Source organism: Choloepus didactylus, chromosome 15, assembly GCF_015220235.1.
Source record: "Choloepus didactylus isolate mChoDid1 chromosome 15, mChoDid1.pri, whole genome shotgun sequence".
Classification (NCBI taxonomy): Eukaryota; Metazoa; Chordata; class Mammalia; order Pilosa; family Megalonychidae; genus Choloepus; species Choloepus didactylus.
This window is the reverse complement of record NC_051321.1, coordinates 28,990,083-29,011,742: the sequence shown is the minus strand read 5'-3', so window position 1 is coordinate 29,011,742 and position 21,660 is coordinate 28,990,083. Positions and strand designations below refer to the sequence as shown.

General features: G+C 38.3%; 1 protein-coding gene across 1 annotated transcript in view; it reads left to right on the top strand.

Annotated features, from left to right (window-relative positions):
- The window catches only part of CFAP58 (cilia and flagella associated protein 58), a 105,856-nt gene that overhangs the window by 27,965 nt on the left and 56,231 nt on the right, over positions 1–21,660 (top strand). The window contains exons 10-14 of the mRNA XM_037805345.1: positions 8,633–8,794; positions 9,484–9,630; positions 16,161–16,301; positions 17,100–17,323; positions 19,979–20,090. Coding sequence (XP_037661273.1) covers positions 8,633–8,794; positions 9,484–9,630; positions 16,161–16,301; positions 17,100–17,323; positions 19,979–20,090 — 786 coding nt within the window. The remainder of the gene's footprint in view (positions 1–8,632; positions 8,795–9,483; positions 9,631–16,160; positions 16,302–17,099; positions 17,324–19,978; positions 20,091–21,660) is intronic.

The following is a 21,660-nucleotide window of genomic DNA, read 5'->3' as shown; positions in this document are numbered from 1 at the left end:
ACTGTATAGATATCTTCATAATGAAATGCAGCTCCTGTTTCTTTGATGTCAATTTGACATTTTATTCAGAGCATCCTTAATTGGGTAGAACCCTGGTGAAGGGCATCAAAGGGACATCTACAAATTATAGACTTTTTGTGTCATATGAGAGAAGTATACTGTGCATTGTTACTTTCTTGGAGAATAGAGTTGATTCATAGAAAATCAAATTGATTTATTAAGAACTAATTTAATGTACTATGGCATAATGTAATTTATCATGATTATTAACATTTATTAAGTGATTAAGTTTCTATATGCTAGGTATTTATGATGACACGTGAATATTTTCTCACCAATTCTCACAATAGCCTATGAGATAGATACTTTATATCCCCCATTTTATAATATAGCATAGGATAATATAACATAAAAAGCAAGGGGATAGAAACATAGATATGTGTCTCAGAATTTAGGATAGAGGATAAAATAAGAAAGCAAGAAAAATAGGGAAGACTTAAAATTTCATGTGCCTGTGCCCATAGGTATTTTCTATTTTCAGAAAGTGAGTTTTTCAGTTTCATTATGAAGATAAAGGCACCGTCAGCATTCAAGCCATTGACATTGAGTCAGAAAAACTTATTTGAGAAGTTTACTGTACTGATATTTCATCAAATGCAAGTTAAAGTATTCCAAATTCAGTGACCTACTTTCTTATCCTGCCTCAGTCTATATGATATTTTGGCTATCTTGCAGATTTCCAGCTTGTGTTATTGATTTTTATTTCATTCTTATTTCTATTGGCAGGTTGTTTTAACAGAAAAAGAAAATATAGGAGTAGGTTGTAAACTGGGACTGTACCCTCTTAGTGCAAAGTAAGCATTTTTCTGGGCTCCTCTGAAGTAAGTCTACAAATGCCAGGAGCTCCAACTCTCTGGTTGCAATAAAACTCTCTATATTTGGATGTGAAATATCTCATGAATTAGTTTGAGATATCTGAAAGTGTAATCAATTAATTAAGCTCCAGCCCCACTGCTGGCATTCTGTGTCCTCTGATATACCATTTTAAAGAGGGGACAATTTGCTGACAAGACATCTTGTTACTTTAGTGCTCCCCACATTTTATGAGTTTACAGGACTTGAAGTTCTGTGTGACACTGGGTTTGAATGATTTCCATCAAAATAAATTGAGTCCCAACACTTAGAAAAAAATTGGTTTATAAATTGTCTTTTCCTCTAGTTTTAATACTTAGATTATTTTTTCATTGTCATTTAACTTTACATCCTTTTGATCTTCTTGGTAGCATGATGGGTTCTTCTTACGCTCAGCTTCAGAAGCCCCAAAGCAAGTTCGTGATTTTGTGCACTGTCTGTGCAGACACATGGACCAGGCTAGTTGGATGGCCAAAAAAGAAATGCCCTTGGCTGCGTCCTTTCTCTGGAACATTATTCTGTCTGTGCAAAGGATTATTCTTGTCATAACATCTCTCAAAGTGATTGAACAAGCAATTTTTTTCTTTTCTCTGATGTGCTGCTTGATATTCTGAAAGCTGATGATGCTGTTTAAGGCATTTTTCAAGCCCTTCGTTTCACTGACCTCAAAGAAGGTGATGTCTTACCCTTACCCAGAGAAAGGCTAAATTTTAGGCTAAGATAATGCCTTTCTTCAAAAATATGTAAAACAAAATGACAGATCCAGAAATGGGCACCTTATTTAGGTTTTATATGTATTCCTAACCTATATATTTTAGTTGTCGGAGTTGGTATTTTAAAAGCCTGCCTGCAACTCATTTTTAAGGATTCTAAAGATATGGATCAGAGAAATGATGGAAGAAGAAACTTGGGTTTCTTGGCATCTCAGGTCCATCTGTGTGCCTCTTTCCCAGACCTCTTTGTTTTTGATCTTCCAGTCTTTCTCCTTCAAGGCCCCAATCAACCATCCAACAGTAAGAGAGTTATAAGAAAATATTTTATGTAACTGGTTGCTAAATTTAAAAAAGTGGATGATATAGATAATTCTTTGGAAATTATGTACATCAGAGTTTGACTCAAGGAGATGTAGAAAACTTTAAAAGATCAATAACTATGGAAAGTCATAAAATTTGAGAGAGAATGGATTCCAACACTAATTGAGGGCCTAATATTTTAGAATTTGGTCCCTACAAACTTTCAAAAATCAGTTCTTGTGCTATATCAACTTAGAAAAGTGCTGCTCATTCACCTTGTATTGTTTTGGGTAATATGGATAGACATTGCTTTACAGATATAACTCATGTCCTCTCTGGTGATGATGTAGAAACATTCCAGGCCTTGGAGTCCTTAGTGGGATGGCTGAGGTCTAAGAAGAAAGAGGCAGTTCCCACAAATTATGTAAATCCTAAATACTAACTTCTTAGACAAAACGTATAGGTCCATCCTCAAAAAATCTACTACCGATCTGGTCTTTGATGCTCCCGTAACACCCTGGGCATATTGCAGTTTACTGGTCATATCCATTCCTTGATGATACATTCTTTGGTGGAGTCACTCACTAGACATGATCTAGATATGAACTTGAGGGAGAGAATGTGTCTTAGTCGTCTTCATATCACTAATGCTTTAATAGTGTCTGTCATAGATAAGTCTTAAATACATGTTCATTGAATGAATGAATGAATGAGTGAACAGAAAGGCACTGATCACTTTATGAAACCAGCAGAAATCTTGATATTGAAAGAGAACTAAAATGAAAGCTAGAGACCTATCTCATTTAAGAATATGTATTCAGAATCCCAAATAAAATTCTATTAAACCAAATTCAACAGTACATTAAAAGAAGTATCTGGTATGACCAAAGAGGGTTATCCTGCAACTACAAGGATAGTTTTCTATTAAGAAAGCTATTGCTGGCAGTGTGGAAATGTAAAATGTTACAGCCATTTTGGAAAGCAATCTAGCAGGATCAGAGTTAAAAATATCTGTGCCCTTTGAGCTAGCCATCCCACTCTTGGGAATCAGTCCCACAGAAATAAAAGCAAAGTGCATGAGGACACATGTACAGAAATGTTTATTGCAGTATTGTTAATAATGGCAAAAAAGTGGAAACAAATTTAATGCCCATCAATAGGGGAAGAGTTGGAAAAATGATGGTATATCCTATACTATAGAATATTATGCAGCCTTGAGAGAGAATGAATTAGAGCTATACCTGATGATTTTCACAAGGTATTATTGAGTGATAAAAGCAAGGTGCATGAAAGTATATAAAATAAAATTCCATTTGGCTTAAAAAAACCCCAAACCTAAAAAAACAAAACAAAGGAAAGCAAAAATACCAAAAATCAAACCAATTTAAAAATACCACACACACACACACACACACACACACACACAAAAGGAAAACAGACAAATTCCTGTTTCTGTTTCCTTACCGGTTAAATAACTTTGGGAATTATATTCTTTTGATTTCAGTTTCCTCCTTTATAAAATCAGGGTGATAGTACGCATCTCATAGGATGTGTATGAGTTAATATGTGTAAGTACCTTGTACATAGAAAGTACCTGATCAATATTATTTATTACTATATTTGTAGATCTGAATAGCATATGCAGAATTCAAAGAAAAATATGGAAGAATGCATACTAGATTGTGAACTTGGTTACGTTATATGTAACTGAGGGACTTAAGTGGGTTAAGGGAAGAAGTAAGATCCATTTCCTCATTTACTATAAGGAAAAGAAATTAAATGTATTTTTCACATTTGAGCATTTATTTTAAATAATGACGTGGGAATATGTATAAAGAAATCAACCTAAATATTTTAAAAATGAAATTATTAATTAGAATATCAAATCAAATTCAGTAAGAAAATAGTACAAAATATGATATGCTAAAAAGCACATATTAAGAGGCATATATTTAACCTCATCCCTCCTTAAATATAAGTTTAAGAAAACTTTGAAAGTTGCCTATTTAAAGATATAAAGCATCAATAGATATTTTAAACACCAGATGTCATCAGCTCTGATGGGAAAACACTAGATCAGGGGTTCTCAATGTATTTATGGAGCACTAATTCCACAAGCAAAGAAAAGAGGATTCTGTGGTCCGATAATTTGGGAACATGTTACTTAAAACAAGCAGCCCGTACCTGAATCACAGTGAAGATCAGCATGGCAAGGGTATAAGAAGTCCCTTTTGTCCTTTAGCTTTCAGGTAAAATGTTATTTCCTCAGGTAAAATGTCACTTTCTGACCTTATCTCAAGTATCTCCCTTTCCCTCCATTCTCTGTCATGTTGCTCTGCTTATTTCCTTCAATTGTAACCAGTAATTAAGAGAACTCCACTAAAACTTGGTGAAATCTTCTTCAGAGTTTTTCTTTATATGTTCTATCTGGACCTTAGTTCCATTGATTTAATCAGTTTTCCTTGCTAACATTTTTCTTCTTAAGGAATTTTTTACAAAGTTTGTCCTTAAAAAAAATCAGTGTCTGTGGACCTTGCAGCTGAGAGCCATGATAATGTAATTTTGCTGTATGGATTGCTTGTCATTGAGAGGTATTGGTTCACTGGAATTTTGTGCTTCAGTTTTACATACTTGCAAAAAGGAGGCAGTAATTCTCTTTTTTAAACGTAATTTTATTGAAATGTATTCACATACCATAAAGTCATCCAAAGTGTACAGCTGTTCACAGTATCATCATATAGTTGTGCATCCATAACCACAATCAATTTTTTAACATTTTCATTACTCCAAAAAAATAAAAATAAAAATAAGAATAAAGATAAAAGTAAGAAAGAACACCCAAAACATCCCATACCCCTCCACCCACTATTGTTCATTTCCTTTTTGTCCCCCTTGTTCTATTCATTCGTCCATGTACTGCATAAAGGGAGTGTGGCCATAAAGTTTTCACAATCACATAGTAACACCATATAAACTATATAGTTATACGATTGTATTCAAGAATCAAGGATACTGGATTGCAGTTCAACAGTTTCAGATAATTCCTTCTAGCTATTCTAAATATTCTAATAATAATAATAAACTAAAAATGGCTACCTATATAATGCATTAGAATTACTTCCAGAATGACCTCTTGACTCCATTTGAAATCTTTCAGCCACTGAAACTTTATTTTGTTTCATTTCTCTTCCCCCTTTTGGTCCAGAAGACTTTCTTAATCCTACAATGCTGGGTCCAGGCTCATCCCATGTTGCCGGGGAGATTTACACACCTGGGAGTCATGTCGCATGTAGAGGGGAGGGCAGTGAGTTTACCAGCCAAGTTGGCTTAGAGAGAGAGGCCACATCTGAGCAACAAAAGAGGTTCTCTGGGGATGACTCTTAGGCACAATTGTAAGTAGGGTTAGCTTCTCCTTTGCAGTAACAAGCTTCATAAGGGCAAGCCCCAAGATTACGGGCTCGGCCTACTAACATGGTAGTCCCCAACACTTGCGAGAATATCAGGAATTCCCCAGCTGGGGAAGTTTAATATTTCCATATTTTTCCCCAGTCCCTCAAGGGGGCTTTGAAAATACTTTTTATTCTCCGCCCAAATTATTCTGGGATATATCAAGGCTTCATGCTACCTGTACAAACCAACCAGAACTCACTCCCTATTCAAGGTTCCATGTAATTATGGTGTTTGAATAAACTGACCATACAAGTTAAATTATATAGTATGCTACAGAAAATATAGATTTTGCACCAAAATAAACATCTCTTCCCTTGGTCCCACACAGAAGCTGAAGTTTTAAAACACACTTAATCTCATCCTATACCCTTTAGTCTGATCTACCCCAGTATCAACCAAGTCCATTTTGTTCATATCTCCAGTCAAAGTCTGATCTCCTTTTCAGCCTCTTTAACAGTTGCTGCATGGGGGCAATGCCGACACTCTCAGCTGCTGAACTCTGGCGCTGAGTCCCAGGCACCACACAGACACCCGAAGCTCCAGGGACTGACCATGTCACACACAAACAGTTCAGCAGCTCAGACTTTAGAAATAACTGTTAAAACTGATGAACAGATGTGACTGCTGTAAGAGCTTACAATCTAGGAACCCTCACAATAAACCTTCCCTGATAACCCATGCTCTCAGATTGAATTCTCAGATTTTGCACATTATTGTTAATCCATATTAGTGAGGTATTATAATGTTTGTCTTTTCATTTCTGGCTTATTTCACTAAACTTACTGTCCTCAAGGTCCATTCGCCTAGTTGCATACATCACAATTTCATTCCTTCTTGCCGCAGCTCTATATTCCATTGTATGTATACATCACAGTTCACCATTTGGTTTATCAGTCGATGTACCCTTAGGCTACCACAGACACCAGTGTGCGATGTCCGCTTGTATCCCTGCTTTCAGTTCCTCCAACTGTATAACCAATAACAGGGTTGCAGGACCATATGGCAACCCCATACTTAACTTTCTGTGGAACCACCACACTGTGCTGCAGATGGGCTATACCATTCTACTTCCCTACCAACAGTGAATAGGTACATCCCTCTCTCCGCATTCTCTCCAGCACTTGTGTCCCTCTGTTTATTTTTAAACAGTTTTGTTCACACACCAGATAATCAATCCTAAGTAAACAGACAATGATTCTCAGTATAATCACATAGTTATGTATTTACCACCACAATCTCTATGAGGACATTTCCATTTCTTCTGCAATGAAAGAGGAAGAGGAGGAAAAAATGAAAAATTAAAAAAAAAATGAAATAAAATACAATGAAAAGGTTATACAACAACAACTGCACCAAGAATTCCATACCACTCCCTTATATCCCCCTCTTATAGGCATTTAGCTTTGGCATATTGCCTTTGTTGCAATTAATGGAAGCATGTTACAATGTTACTGTTGACTATAGATTCTAGTTTGCATTGATTGTAGTTTTTTCTCTACATCCTCCAGTTTTCGACACCTTGCAATGTTGACATTCATCTGTTCTCCCTCATGTAAAAACATTTTTATATTAGTACACTTAGTCAACATCATTGACCACTCTAGGTTTCACTAAATTATATAGTCCCAGTCTTTATCCTCTTTCTTTCTGGTATCATAACATGCCCCTAGCCTTACTTTTTCACCCATACTCACACTCATCTTTGTTCAGAGTATGTACAATATTGTGCTACCATCACACAGTATTGTGCTATCTATTTCTGGATCTATACAATCAATCCTATTTAACATTCTGTACTCCTTCAGCATCAGATACCTGATTTTTATCCTCTTTCTATCCCTTGATAACCTGTGTTTTCAACTTTAACTTTCAAGATTCGATCCTTAATGTTAGTTCATATTAGTAAGACCATACAGTATTTGTCCTTTTGTTTCTGGCTAATTTCATTCAATGTAATGTCTACTGTCTACCATTTTGTCTTTTGAATTTTATATGTCATATCTTATTTTATTTTTATAACTTAGTGAAAGCCTGAGGTTTTCTCTAATGAGCTACTTAGAATGAGAGGGAAAAAAAGGAAAAAAAAAAGAAATCCCCTTTTCAGAGCCAGTCCCCAGCCCTCCAGTTTTGCCAGTCAACTGGAGTTGGTACCCAGTTCTATGTGCCCCTTTTCTTGGGACACAGCCATTTTCCAGTATTCTGAGCTCAGCCATCTCCAAGAGCCTCTGTTTTTATTTATTAATTTATTTATTACTATTATTATTTTGTCAGTCCTGCCTCCTCTCTGCCAGGAGAGATCTCAGGGTTCCTTTCCTGCTTGCTCTGGGTTTATCTGTGCTCATAACTTGTATACAGTATTCCAAATTTGTTAATTAAATTGCAGTTGGAGCTTGGTTGAGTTACTTTCCCTTGCTCCTAGCAAACTGCTTCTTTTTTCCATAAGGAAGTGTTCCGACTCAGCCTGCAGAGCCATTGGGGGAGGGGTGCCAGCTCCACAGTTTGGGGAGCTTTACTTACAGCTCTATGCTGCGATCTCAGCCATTCCACCCATTCGAGACTGGTATGCGATGTGTGTCTGGTCACAGATGTCCCCCAACAGTTTTTCCAGACTATTTACTAGTTGTTCCTGGCTATTTACTAGTTGCTCTAGAGGACTAACTAAATTCCTCACCTCCCCCTGCTGCCATCTTGCCTTGCCTCTGAGGCAGTCATTTTTGCATCCCATCTTTTCCTGAAGTGTTTTGTGCACAACAGAACACACTTTTTATGAAGTCCTTTGCATTCCCTTGATGGAGCGACTTAGATATTGACAAGCCAGCATCGTGATTGCTATCAATATCCAAAGGCCACTTTTCTTCTCATTGTTAATTCTATAAAGCAGTGAGTGTGGCCAGACAGCTAAGCTATCTCTTAGTACTTTGTGTTAGGATCAGTTTAAGCCTGTGGATTTTTTCTATGTGTGTGGGTGGGCAGGGTGATCAGGAAGGTTTTTCAGAATTGAAAGAATTCTTTTTTATCCCTCTTGTGATCAAGCCTCTATGCTTGAGCAGAATTCTGGCGTAGATAAAATATATGTTTGCTCCTAATCGGCTGGGCTGAATTTCTGTATTGTACTGCAGTGATTATAACAACAGTCAGATTTTCTGACGGCTGGCGTCTCTTCCAGCCACCCTTAGATAAAAATCTCCAAGCTTGTTCCAAAATGATAATCACAGATAGGCTATTTAACCATATTCTTATACTTCTTTCTCCTCCAGGTCCTCATGAACATGGAAGATATAAAAATCCGTGAAATGCAGATTTTTGACTATAGGAAAAGAATAGCTGAATCAGAGACTAAATTAAAACAGCAGCAGAATGTATATGAAGCTGTGAGGTCTGACAGGAATTTATATAGCAAAAATCTGGTTGAAGCTCAGGTAAAGAAGAATATTTGTGTCTTTACATTTTGATCCCTCTCTATCTTGGCTTTAAAAGAGTTCCTCTTATTCTAATGGCAGAATTTACAATAGATTAAGAAAGAAATCTTGTGCAATTCACTTGAAAGAGCGGATCAATATATACAGAATTATCAGGTTTGAAATTGAAATGACACAACTTGATGGAATAGTGGAGATCATGGTCCTACTTTTAATTATAATGTAGAATTGCCATTCTCCTCTAATTTTTAAAACTGTTAATAGCTACCATGACTCAGAAGGTAGCAGCAGACTCTTGCCATTTAATTGCAGAGATTGCTTCACAATATTTTAGTTATAATGTTTGATGTGCCTCTAATTCTTCTCTTGTGAAATGAGGAATAAAGTGTGTGCATGTGTGTGTGTACATGTACATACATACACATATATATATATATATATATATGGCATATACATTATGTATACATAATATATATCTCCTGAGAATGTTCTGAAAGGTAATGCTCTAAAGTAAGTACTTTGAGATTGATGGGCCCAAGATATAAAGGAATAGCCCAGTGGCAATTGGTCAAGAGACCATTGTTTTGAGAGAGACTTCCTCAAAAGCTCTTGAATATGTATTGAACTTCCATAGTGACGGTGATGCCTATTTAATTCACTTTCAGTCTTTTTTCCTTTCATTTTGTTAGGATGAAATTACGGAAATGAAGAGGAAATTAAAGATTATGACCCATCAGGTAGATCAGCTGAAAGAAGAAATATCTGCCAAGGAGTCAGCACTTGTGAAGCTACATCTGGAACAGCAGCGAATAGAAAAGGAGAAGGAAACATTGAAGGTACCAGTGGACCAATATTCTATCTATTCAACCCACTTGAGGCAGGCTCCACGCTCACTGGAGACAGCAAGGAGCAGGGAGAGCAATCAAGTTTGTCTGCTGTCACTGTCGTTAGTTATCCAGTCCAACCCACACGGAGCACCAGGAGAATAAGCCATGCCATCTCCAGTCAGGGCTCTTACAGGCCGTGCTCCCAGGTAGTGTGGAGATGCATGAATACCTGGTTCATTCATACTGGCTATCGTCACATCAGCAGAAGAGACCTAACAGGTTGGCAGTGTCCCAGAAGTCCTTGAGCTTTCAGGCTTGCTACAATCCCTTGGCATTCACAGTCCAGGTCCTACCCTTGTGCCTGATGCACCAAACATCCAAACTCCTCTCTGGACCTTCTATAAGGTGATGCAGGCAAGGGCCTTTGTCCATCTGCCTCTGATAAGTGTTCACATTGTGTGTACACGGTTTTTCTGCCTGAAATATCACTGACTCCTGGGTTTCAGTCAGATCCTGTCTTCACTTGGTTTGCCCTCTAACCAGGTTCATGACTTACTTTAACTGTAGCCCCAGAACTCTGTCTTCATATATCCTACTAAGACATATCCCTTTAAATCCAGTAATTTAGAATATTCTGTTTCTACTAACATAATGTAAGGACTCTTTCTAAATATACATCACCAAATAATTACAATATTTCAAATCCTCTAACCAAATATATTTTACTATATATATATCACTAAACCTAATTTCCTTTTCCTATCCAATCGAGTTGCTTTCCCTTCCAATGCATTTGACCAAAGAATTAAAAAAGAACGTTCCAAGAGAATGATGCCACTTTTATTGTGAAATGTTTTATGCATATGCAGAATACTCATTGATGCTTAGGGGACACTTGCAGGAACTATTCACAACAATTGAGATACTGAGGACTTTTGTTTCTGCACATACTATCTTTCAAAGATAGTTTCTGTCTTGAAAATGTGTGTCCAGTGTTGGACAGGTTGACTGCCATGTTTCCTTGAATCTAAGATACCATAGGTTGAAATATGCTCTCTCAATTTAATAATGGGTTTTGCCAATTTAATGATAGATTTTCATAGAAATAGAACTACTACATCAAATTAACTTAAGGTACATCTTGGTTCAAGAATGATTAAAATGTGAAAAAGTGCCTTTACTAAAATGATACGGTAACTGATATATTTACTTCCCCGAAACTTTCATTTCCCTCACTCCAGCTGATGATAGAAAAAGAATAGAAACTTCTGCCTTAAAATTTGTTTATATATAAAGAAACATGCACATATTTTCTAAGATTTGAAAATATCCTGCATCTTTGCCCTTATTCTCCTTATTCAAAAGCATAGTTTTATAGAAGGCAGTTTATTCCACCCTGGAGTCTGAAATGGAATGAGGTTTATTTTTTATTGAACGAATCAGAAGAATCTTATTATAAACGTAGCTTCAACCATGGGTTTGTTGAACACGTTTGCAAGGCTTCAGTGTAACTCCATTTGGAGAATATCTAGTACATCATCAACTCTTTCCTTTTAGAGAATGACAAGGATCCTGATCACTTGCTTTCCCAAGTAACACTCAGTTTGAAAGATCAATTATTATATCATAATGGAGTGCAAGGTGGAACTAATTGCTTTCTGTAAAATTCTGCTTTAGAACAAACAATGTCCTATGCAAAAACTCAATTATTATTAATTCCTTAGAGTTTGTCTTTGGTTAATACTTGTTTCAATTTGGTCATCTTATATAATAATTCTCTTAGGCTTATTATGCCCTCCATTATCAGAAGCTACATATATAGCTCCAAAGAAGCATCATGTTAAAATAAAATAAAATAAAATAATAAAATACACTATACCTTACCATACCGTACCATACCTTACCATACCGTACCATACCATACCATACCATACCATACCATACCATACTCCCAGGGGTGTAAATCTCCCTGGCAATGCAGGATATGACTCCTGGGGATGAATCTGGACCCAGCATCATGGGATTGAGAATATCTTCTTGACCAAAAGGGGGATGCAAAATGAGACGAAATAGTTTCAGTGGCTGAGAGATTTCAAATGGAGTCTAGGGGTCACTCTGGTGGACATTCTTATGCAGTATATAGATAATACCTCTTAGGTTTTAATGTATTGGCATAGCTAGAAGTAAATACCTGAAACTACCAAACTCCAACCCAGCAGTTTGGACTCCTGAAGATGATTATATAATAATGTAGATTACAAGGGGTGACAGTGTGATTGTGAAAACCTTGTGGATCATGCTCCCTTTATCTAGCGTATGGATGAATAAGTAGAAAAATGAGGATAAAAACTAAATGACAAATAGGGTGGGATGGGGGGGATGGTTTGGGTGTTCTTTTTTTACTTTTATTTTTTATTCTTATTCTGATTCTTTCTGATGTAAGGGAAATGTCCAGAAATAGATTGTGGTGATGAACACATAACTATATGATCGTACTGTGAACAGGTGATTGTATACCATGGATGATTGTATGGTATGTGAATATATTTCAATAAAACTGAATTAAAAAAAAAAAGAACAATAGGATCCTGTTATTTCATCCTGGGTCAGCAGGGTTGACAGCTGGTGGACATCAAGGATGAGTAAAAGGCTTCTATTCTGCTACTAGGCAGAGTCTGCTTTAAATGGGGAATCCTGGATTTGGATAGCTTTGGGTCATCGATTATAGGAAGATGATTGCTTTGACCTTAACTGTGAAACAAGGAATCTTTTTTCTCCCAACATTTACCATTAAGGCAAGAATGAGGAACAGAGAAAGGATGCCTGCTTGATTTATTATTTGAGGTTACCCAAGGGTGACTTGCGATGGTGCTTCTACTGGATAATTTTGGCCTATTATTAAATCCGTTTGACATTCTTTAGAAAAATATGACAGCTCAAATGTAGAGTTTGAGCCTCTTGACTTTTTTAGCTTATGAATTTGAATCATGTTACACACAGGTCTCTGGATTCATGCATCTGAAGTTTGCAAACCAAAACCCTGAGGGAAAGGGCAGATTTTCCAGTAACTGCTTGCAGAGAAGTTTAGCTTATTATTGTGAGTTCTATGAAGGTATGTGGGTACAAAATTCCTCCTAAAGGGGCAAGCCCTAGCCTGCTTGATAAACTGCAAAAGAGAGCCTTTTGACAGGACAACCCAGTTTACTTCTCAAAGCCAACAGACAAACAATTGTGCACTGTAGGTCATCGCCATCCTCTTTCATCCCTCTCAAAAAGAAAAATTTTGCTCCTTCTAAGTTTCTTTTCCTTTTTCAGTCCCTACCAGACTCTACTGACTCAGGATTCCATTATTGCCAGAGGATTATGGTTATGACAGCATGTCAATAGTTCTCTGTAGAAGTCGCTGCATCTGGGTTCGTCTGCTCCTTCTGTCCAAGTCTTGTTTCATCAGCACTGAAGGAGCCCTGTCATTTGGAGTATCTGCCTTCTGATCCTAACAAGTCCCTGATTTCTGTCTGTCACCTCCCAATCATCCCACATCGGTCTGACAGCACTTTGATTCTTAGTGAATAATTCAGCAGAGCTGAATGTCCAGAGCTCAGCAACACACCAGTGACTGGCTTTGGGGCACCATATCCTTTTCCTCAGTTGACTCTGTAGAAGGACATGGATGGGAGCTGTTGGAAAAAGACTAAGAGAACCTAATTATTCTCATGGCTGGAAGACTTCAGTTGGGACTATTTGTTTTGCCAGAAGTAAACAGATAGTTTCTGTGAAACCTAGTAAATAGTGGGATCATGTATGAATGGATGGGACTCCCACAAACAATGGTTCTTTGAAATATGATTTATGCCTGCAGCCAAATTAGATGATACGTATTCCATAAACACCTATCACAAAACTGCATAATTGGGGAGGCAGTGACTAAAGGGTGTGTCCTGCTGTCTCATTACATCTTTGTACCACCAGTAACACTCTGATAGGTGCTGAAACCTCAGGTCCCACCTAGAATATTGCTTGATGGACTTCTGGGTGCATAGCAGTTGTTAGCATCTTTCCTGGATGCAACTGCCTTGTTCATATAACTGCTAAATGCATTAGATCTAAGACAGTTTGATGATGTTCACATTTGCTGCCAACGTCTAATGCCACATTTTGTTTACAGCCCATAAATTTATGACATAAGGAGGCCACTCAGAATTTTGATATATTATGAAAAAAAAATCCAGTAACGCCAAATGCGAGAATGGTTTTAACATTTCAAACAGATACTTTTACACACTGTTGATTGCATTTTAATATATCAGGAGTTCCATTTTGTTCTGCTGATGGATTCTGATCAGCTCTTGGCACTTAAGAACAGGGAAGTGAATGCTGCACATCTGGGAAAATGAAAGTTTTATTAAAGAAAGCATGATCTAAACAGGTATTTTATTGCCGTCTCCACTGTCATCTTAAATGGTTATGGAAACAGAAAAGCTGGCTCTTCTCTCTGTTTCTTAACAGGCAATCCCCCAAAGTGGTATATGCTAGACCAGTACTTTTCTCAATAAGTACTTCCTTTTGCTTATCTCTAGACCAAAACATATTTCATGAATGAACAAACAAAATATCATAAAAGAAACCCTTGATTTTATAGTAGCTGGTTGCATTTAGTTTGTGAAATTACACATCTGTTTCCAGGCATGTGATGTTTTCTCCTGTTTGAATACATTTGAGATAAGGAATTAATGATTCTTGGTTTTCATGGGTAAGAGGTAGAGCTTGACTAGAGTTGGGTTGTATCATAGGCACTTGCAGGTATGGGGTTTTCTATCATCTTGGGGACCTTTCTGGGGGGTGTGGGTGAGTTTCCCAATACATCCTTGAAGGAAAAAATTATTACTCTTTGATTGTCATTTGTGACCTACAAACCTTTGTTCCTTGAAATCATTTTGTCACCTCCCTTGTGGTTCCAGGTATGGGTGAAAGCAGAGTCCCTTCTCCCCATTTTTTTTCTTTTTGTGCTGACCTGGTCTGTGATACCAGATGTCCTTCCCATCTGGGCATGGAACCTCTCAAGCATATATTCCTCTTTCCTTTAACATGGTAACTTTGTGGCTCCCCATTGCATATTCTGTATGAACTCTCACCAGTCTGGCTGATCTGTTTTGACAGCTTTACCTCCTGTTATTCCTTACCTCACACTGCAGTCCAGCCACACTGGGTGAACACACCAGATACTTTATAGTTTGCATGCTTTTGACTCTGGAGTGCCATTCGCCAACCCCTATCCCTTTGTTTTGGCAATATCTGTCAACTGCCAAGGCTCTGACTGGTTCTGCCTTCTAAACCCCAGCCAGAAGTATAACCCCCTTTCTGGTACCCCCTTGTCCTTTTACACACACACAGATGGCATTTCCACACTGTTGTGTGATTGGTTACATCCAATATCTCCCATGGTTGATGAATCCCTTAAGTCTTACTCATTTTCTGTATTTGATTTGAAACTATTGGGTGGTGGTAGCAGAAGGAGCACAGGCTTTGGAATCACAAGACTTGGATTAGAATCTCAACTCTGTGACTTACTACCTGGGTGATCTTTGGCAAGTCAATTCACTTCTCTTTGTCTCTGTAAGTGCATCTGTAAAATCGGGATAATAGTAGCTATGCACATTGCCTAGTTTCATGCCCAGGCTATCGTAGGTAACAAACATATTTGTGGAGTCAAGGTGAATACGTCCTTTGACAACAGGAATTTTCCTTCTAAAACTTTCCAGTCTATAGCATCCTTTCTCCATCACTTCTATGATTTCCATGTGTCCTCAAGGGCTGGACTCAAGTCTGAGCTCTCCTAGGAAACCTCCCTGAGGCTAGAGACGAGTTTTCCTCTGACCTCCTATAAAATCAGTTCACTGTGTGAATGATAAAAAAGAATACTGAAAAATTATTGCCTGGACTTCTTAATATTTGCATAATATTTGTATATCTTATCCTCACATGTGGATCAGAAATGTCTGTAGTGGCAGAATCTGTATCTTTTTATATCATTGTGCCTTTTCTGTTCCATCAGAATGTTTTACAGATAGACAGTTATTTTTGACTAATTTAATGTGTACTTGCAATAGACTTTATCTCTGAAGTTAAAGTGCTGGTACCACTGTAGGAGCTGATACATACAGAGGCCTTCCCTATCCTCACCCCCACATCCTCCTCTGCACTCTGGATCCTCCTGGTCTTTAGCTGGGTAAGAGATGAAGTGCCATTGAACAGCAGTGAAGCCCCTGCTACACACATAAAGAAAAATGACAGAAATCCCTCAAAGGCACAACTCATAGAATCAACAGGATCACTCTAATGTACATTACTGTTTCTTTATGGGCCTTGGTGTATGCATGTGTGATGAGCTTGTTTTGCCTGTGCAAGTGATCAAACTGTGTTACATGACACATCAGGGGCAAGTATAAGAAGTACAACTGCACATCTAAATCCAGGCCCTGCAGTCCAGGTTGGTGCTTGTTACCAAGTGAAACTGGTCTGTATCTTTCACTCTTTGTCAGGCTGAGCTGCAGAAACTGAGACAACAAGCCCTGGAGACCAAACACTTCATCGAAAAGCAAGAGGCTGAAGAGAGAAAACTCCTGCGCATCATTGCCGAGGCCGATGGGGAGAGGCTGAGGCAGAAGAAGGAACTAGACCAGGTAGGAACACCTCCTCTCAGGCCTGCTGGCCTCACCAGCAGACACCAGTGTTGAGTTGACTCTATGAATACTCCTTCCTATCTAAGCTCTTCTGTCCAACTGTATGGGAAGAATAGCGGCAGAGGCCCATCTATTGCTGATTAATTATGAAATATTCATTCATTAACTCAATTCATATGTACAGGCACTTAAGTGTTGTCTGTACCTTAGGCACTGGGGATCCATTGCCAAACAGGGACACAGGGTCCCTGCATTCTAGTATAATGCAGTGGACCTTACATTCTAGTATAACATACATGCTTGTATGTAATTGTAATTAATAATTACATAATTTGGGAGTTAAGAGCTCAAATGCATAATTTGGGGGTTAAAACTCAGATGCTTTCAGAAGGTTGAAAAAAAGAGAGAAGTGGCCCAGTGTAAGACAGTAAGGAGTGGTGGAACTTGGCAAGAGCTAGCCCACCCTCAAGTCAGTTCAAATTGTAGACATTTAAAAAAGAATGGGTTCTAAAAACAAATAAACAAACGAGATGACACACCAGTGGGCCAAGACTAGGAGCTACGGATTATTTGTTCAACGTTTCTCTTTCCAGGGAGCCTGTTAAATCTGAGGGAGGGTGGAGTGCCATGTTTATCATCTAGCAGGCCATTTCAAATTTTCAGCCCAAGTGGTCCCTGGCACTTATGAGTATTGGGTAAATATTAATTGACTAGATGCTGCTGCTATAATGGAAAATGAGACTTTTAGTTCAATGAGTGACCTTTCTGTGGTGGCCGTGCCCTTCCCTCCCTTTCTAGGTTATCAGCGAGAGAGATATCCTGGGGTCTCAGCTGGTTCGGCGCAATGATGAGTTAGCTTTGCTCTATGAGAAGATCAAGATCCAACAGTCCGTGCTGAACAAAGGCGAGAGCCAGTATAACCAGAGGGTGGAGGACATGAGAATCCTCAAACTCGAGATCAAGAAGCTTCGCCGGGAGAAGGGGATTCTTGCCAGGAGTGTGGCTAATGTGGATGAACTCAGGTAAAAGGAGACCCTTCAGGGCGAGGGTACAGCCATCCGCTTGGAGCTCCTGAGATAACCTGCTTTTCCTGCTGGTTGGTCTTTGAAGGGCTTTATCAAGTTTTATACAATTTTATATGATGAAATTATTAGTGAATAATGAAAACAAATTTTCCACACTTCAGAATCTATGTTGTATCCAGGCTATGTCACAAAAACAAGCTAGTTTCCTTTCAGGGGGCTATAAGTGAGTGCATAAAGAGTTTTTAAATACTGTATTCTGGATATTAAAAAAGAGGATTTAAGCCAACTCACAAATACAAACTAGTTACAATTTAGAAAAAAATTTTCACCAAAAGGTGATTTAGAACTCCTTTCATAAGGCAGTATGCAAGAGGTGGAGTGTCAATATTTAAATTTAATCCTGGTAACATTTGCACATCTTTTTCTCGGAATTATATACAGATTGAAAAGAGGTGGAAATTTTAATTTTATCATTTCTTGAAGACTCTGTTTCCTTAGAAGGTGGCCAAATTTTATATCTCACTCTTGATTTATCTTCTCCAGCTTTCACTTTAGCTTAGTGTGCTGCCTTCTTACTTTAAATCTTGCATTACACAAGATCTACTTTCCCTTTGGGAAAACATCACCATGTTTTATATAGGCAATTGCAGGAAATCAAATAAGAGGTCTGGTGTTTTCTCAATAACTATCTTTTTTCCTTATTCCCCACAGACTTGTAGGTGAACAGTATCTTTGACCACCTTGGGTCAAGGACATACTTTGAATCTGCTTCTCAAATTAATTGAATTAGAAAATAGTCTTGATACTTAGATACAGTCAATATATTCAGGAATAGCGGGGTTGATGCTATGAAGAATGGATCAATACTTTTTTTTTTAGTTGCTTGTATTTCAGATGATGTAAGTAATACAAATTCTTTGTAGAAAATGTGGGAAATGCAGAAAAAATAGAAGGAAGGGATTAGAAAATCACTCATAACTTTACTACCCAGAGATACCACAATTGACATTTTGGAGACAAATGAATTCATTCTAAGTAGCTATTGAATGATTTCCAAGACCATCAGTAAACTTGCCAGCCATGAATTATTTTTATTACATACACAAAGGACCAAATTTTACCTATTCCTAGTCAATACTGCTGGTTTGTTGATAATAGACTTTATTTTTCTTTTCAATGGGAAGAAAATTTAATAAAGACATTGGGGGCAAGCAGTCATGAACTGCAGTCTCAGCCTTGCCACAGTACATGCTGTGTGACCTTGGGAAAAAGCACTTAACTTCTCTGAACTTTGGTGTGTAGTTAAAATTAAACACAGAAAGAAATGTAATGTGCCTAGCACAGAGTCTAGTACAAAACAAGCCATCAATGATGGTAGCTAATACTCTTGCCTTCCTTTTCTGATGACACTCTAGAAATTGGAAGTGTTAAAAATAAGCTTTTAACTGCAAAATTATGTGACATTCAGGAACCTGTGCACCTGATTTCAGCCTAACTCTCCTGCTGGCTATAAATCATTGTTCCCTGAGAAGGGCTCAGAAGCATCCCATTGCCAGTGTATTGTGAGTGAAATGACTTGCATGTTTATGTGGGAGTATTTCATAAGAAGGGGGTGGTGAATAAAATACAGTGACATTGTAAAAAAAAGCTTTTAATTCTAAGCAGCTTGTTCTGAGCTCCCTGTTGAGTGAACACCATGCAGTTAATTCTAATGGTTTGTCTTGCTAATGAGGGGAAGTTGTATTATTGGTTTAAATGAAAAATTTAAGTAAAAGAGATGGCTTAGTATTAGTAATCTGCACACCCGTAGCAGAAGAGGACTGATCACAATATCGTGATCGTTGTGTCATGGCAAGTGCTTGCCTTCCCTCCATCCCCCAACAAAGCTTTTCGTTCAGTGGGTGACAGCCGGCTCACAGGCTACTAAGGATGGCTGCAGCACATTCCCCTATTAACTAGAGATCCCCATGGAGTATAGGAGTATGCTAGAGCCAGAGGCAGTTCTTCAGGACTTTTTCAGACATCCGTGTAGTTGTGGCACATGAGACAAAACAAGGTCACAACTCCTAACTCAGTGGTTCTCAATCCTGGCTGCATATTAGAATTACCTGCAGGGCTTTAAAACCTTTGAAGCCCAGGCCTCACAGGAGAGCAATTGAAGGAGAATCCCTCTGGGGGTTGGGTCCGGGTAAGGTATGTTTTCAGAGCTCCCCAGGTGATTCCAGTGTGCAAGCATGGTGGAGGAATGTGGCTTAATTGATGTCAGATTATCACCTGAGCTGCAACAGCTGGCAGGTGCCACAACTTGCAGTGGATTGTGGACTGTTCTGCTGCTACTAAATAATATATTGAAACTCTCATAGTTTACCTCCCCCCTATTTCTTCCATACACCTCTAAATTCCTGGAGTATCCCAAATTATGATTCTGAAGCCTTGGCACTTTTTGTTTGTTTTAAAGCTAAGGCTAAAGTTTGAGCTGTGCAAGACCTGACACATCTGTCTTGCCCAGATTAGGAGGCTAGTCTGAGCATTCAGAAAGGTCTCCCTAATTCCAACTTTTTGTTTAAGATGTAGCCTGTTTGTAACCACTTGAAGATGTCATATTCAAATGAGTAGAGGATTTCTTTGCAAGAGAAAGTTTGTCTTCTTCAGACAGGAGCTCTTTCACATCCAAAGAGAATTCTTGAAGGAGAGAACCCGGTGCCGAGCCCTGGAGGAGGAACTGGAGAACCCCATGAATGTGCACAGGTGGAGGAAGCTTGAGGTAACACCTGTAATGCCTGGCAGAACCTTCTTCCCCTGCCCAAATCTTTCCCACCTTACCTTGGGCTTCTAACCTAAAGCACAGTAAGAGGCGTGGCTTTATTTAATACTATGCAAATTGTCACTAAAGTGTAAGCCTAGATCAAATGTAAATTGGGTTGTTCCAGAACCAGGTGGTTCCCTAGGGCTTTGTTTAAGAAATCCAGGACAAAATCTGTTCTGCCTAAAGAAGATCCGGTGAAAGTGTGAACCGGCCTCACCGACTGACCTTTACTTTTCTTATTTAGGTAGTTTTGGCCAAGTAGTTATCCTGTGACTGGATGTTAGTCTTGAAATTATGAATCGCCTTTGACTATATTGGCCACCAGCATGTTTACCATCTTCCGATTGGTCTTTGCACCCCTTTATTTCCTGCAGTAAATGAGGACTTGCATTGTGCTAATCAGACCCTTTCTCTTAGGATCTGATCACACAGCCAAAGTCCCGTTGGTAGGTGAAGGATAAAAAAACTTTATTTTATGACTTCCTGATAGACATTACCACCTGCAGATAACAGTCAAAGACAAGTTCTGCTTGTTCAAGAAAAAAGTGGCCATCTCCTTTCTTTGTACCCAGCAGTGTGAGCATCAGAAGAGGCTTTGATTAAATGAGCAATCAGGGTTTGGGGAGAATATGTTTGTGATATAAGAAAGGGCAAGGCAGAGGAGAAAATCAGCTAAATAGATTTTTGATTTTCATTTTTGTGTTTTCTGTTTAATGAAGAAAGCATTAAGGATAATGCATTATAAATGGTTATGTAAACATGAGGCCTGAATTTTAACAACATCCAGTCCTGCCAAGTGTGCATGTGCCAAATCTAGCCGCAATATATGGATATTGGTTGGCACTGCTTAGTATTTCTTAGGCAAAGTCAGAGTCAATGGAATACCTTTTTTAGTTTACTAAACTAACAATAATATGGATGTGTCTGGGGAAGTCGAGCTGAAGATTTAAATCCATTTACTGTCACTTTAGTTTATTCCATGTGTTTTCAAGCAGATCTTTAAAGTGTCCAATTCCATGTCAATTTCTATTAAAAAATTAGAGGACAGAGACTCTGGGAGGCAGTGGAAAATATTTAGCTGCCAGATTAATTCAAAATGTCAGTAGAGTTGAAAGTGAAATGTTGGCTCAGAGTCTAGAGGATAAATGATCAATTTATAACTGTAGCTCTTGTTTGAGTTGTACACAGATAGTTACTGAAGGAACATCAAAGCCCCATGGATTGAAACCTCCATTTGAGAGCTAAATGTCATGGTCGTGTTCTGCTGCCAATTATTAGCAGTAGTCCAGTCCTGGAAACCTTCCCCATCATTGGCTGTAATGAATCTTCTTATTGACAATTAGCAGAGGAGAATCCTAAGGCTGAGTGAATTAGGGAACCCTGTGTTATTTCTACAGAAAGAGAGGTGATAGTAGGGGAAGCCTCGGTACATAGTAATTAAGAACCACAGGCTTTGGAATTACGCATACCTGGGCTTGAATCCAGCTCTGGCCCTTATAATTTTGGCAGATGTCTTAACTTCTCTGAG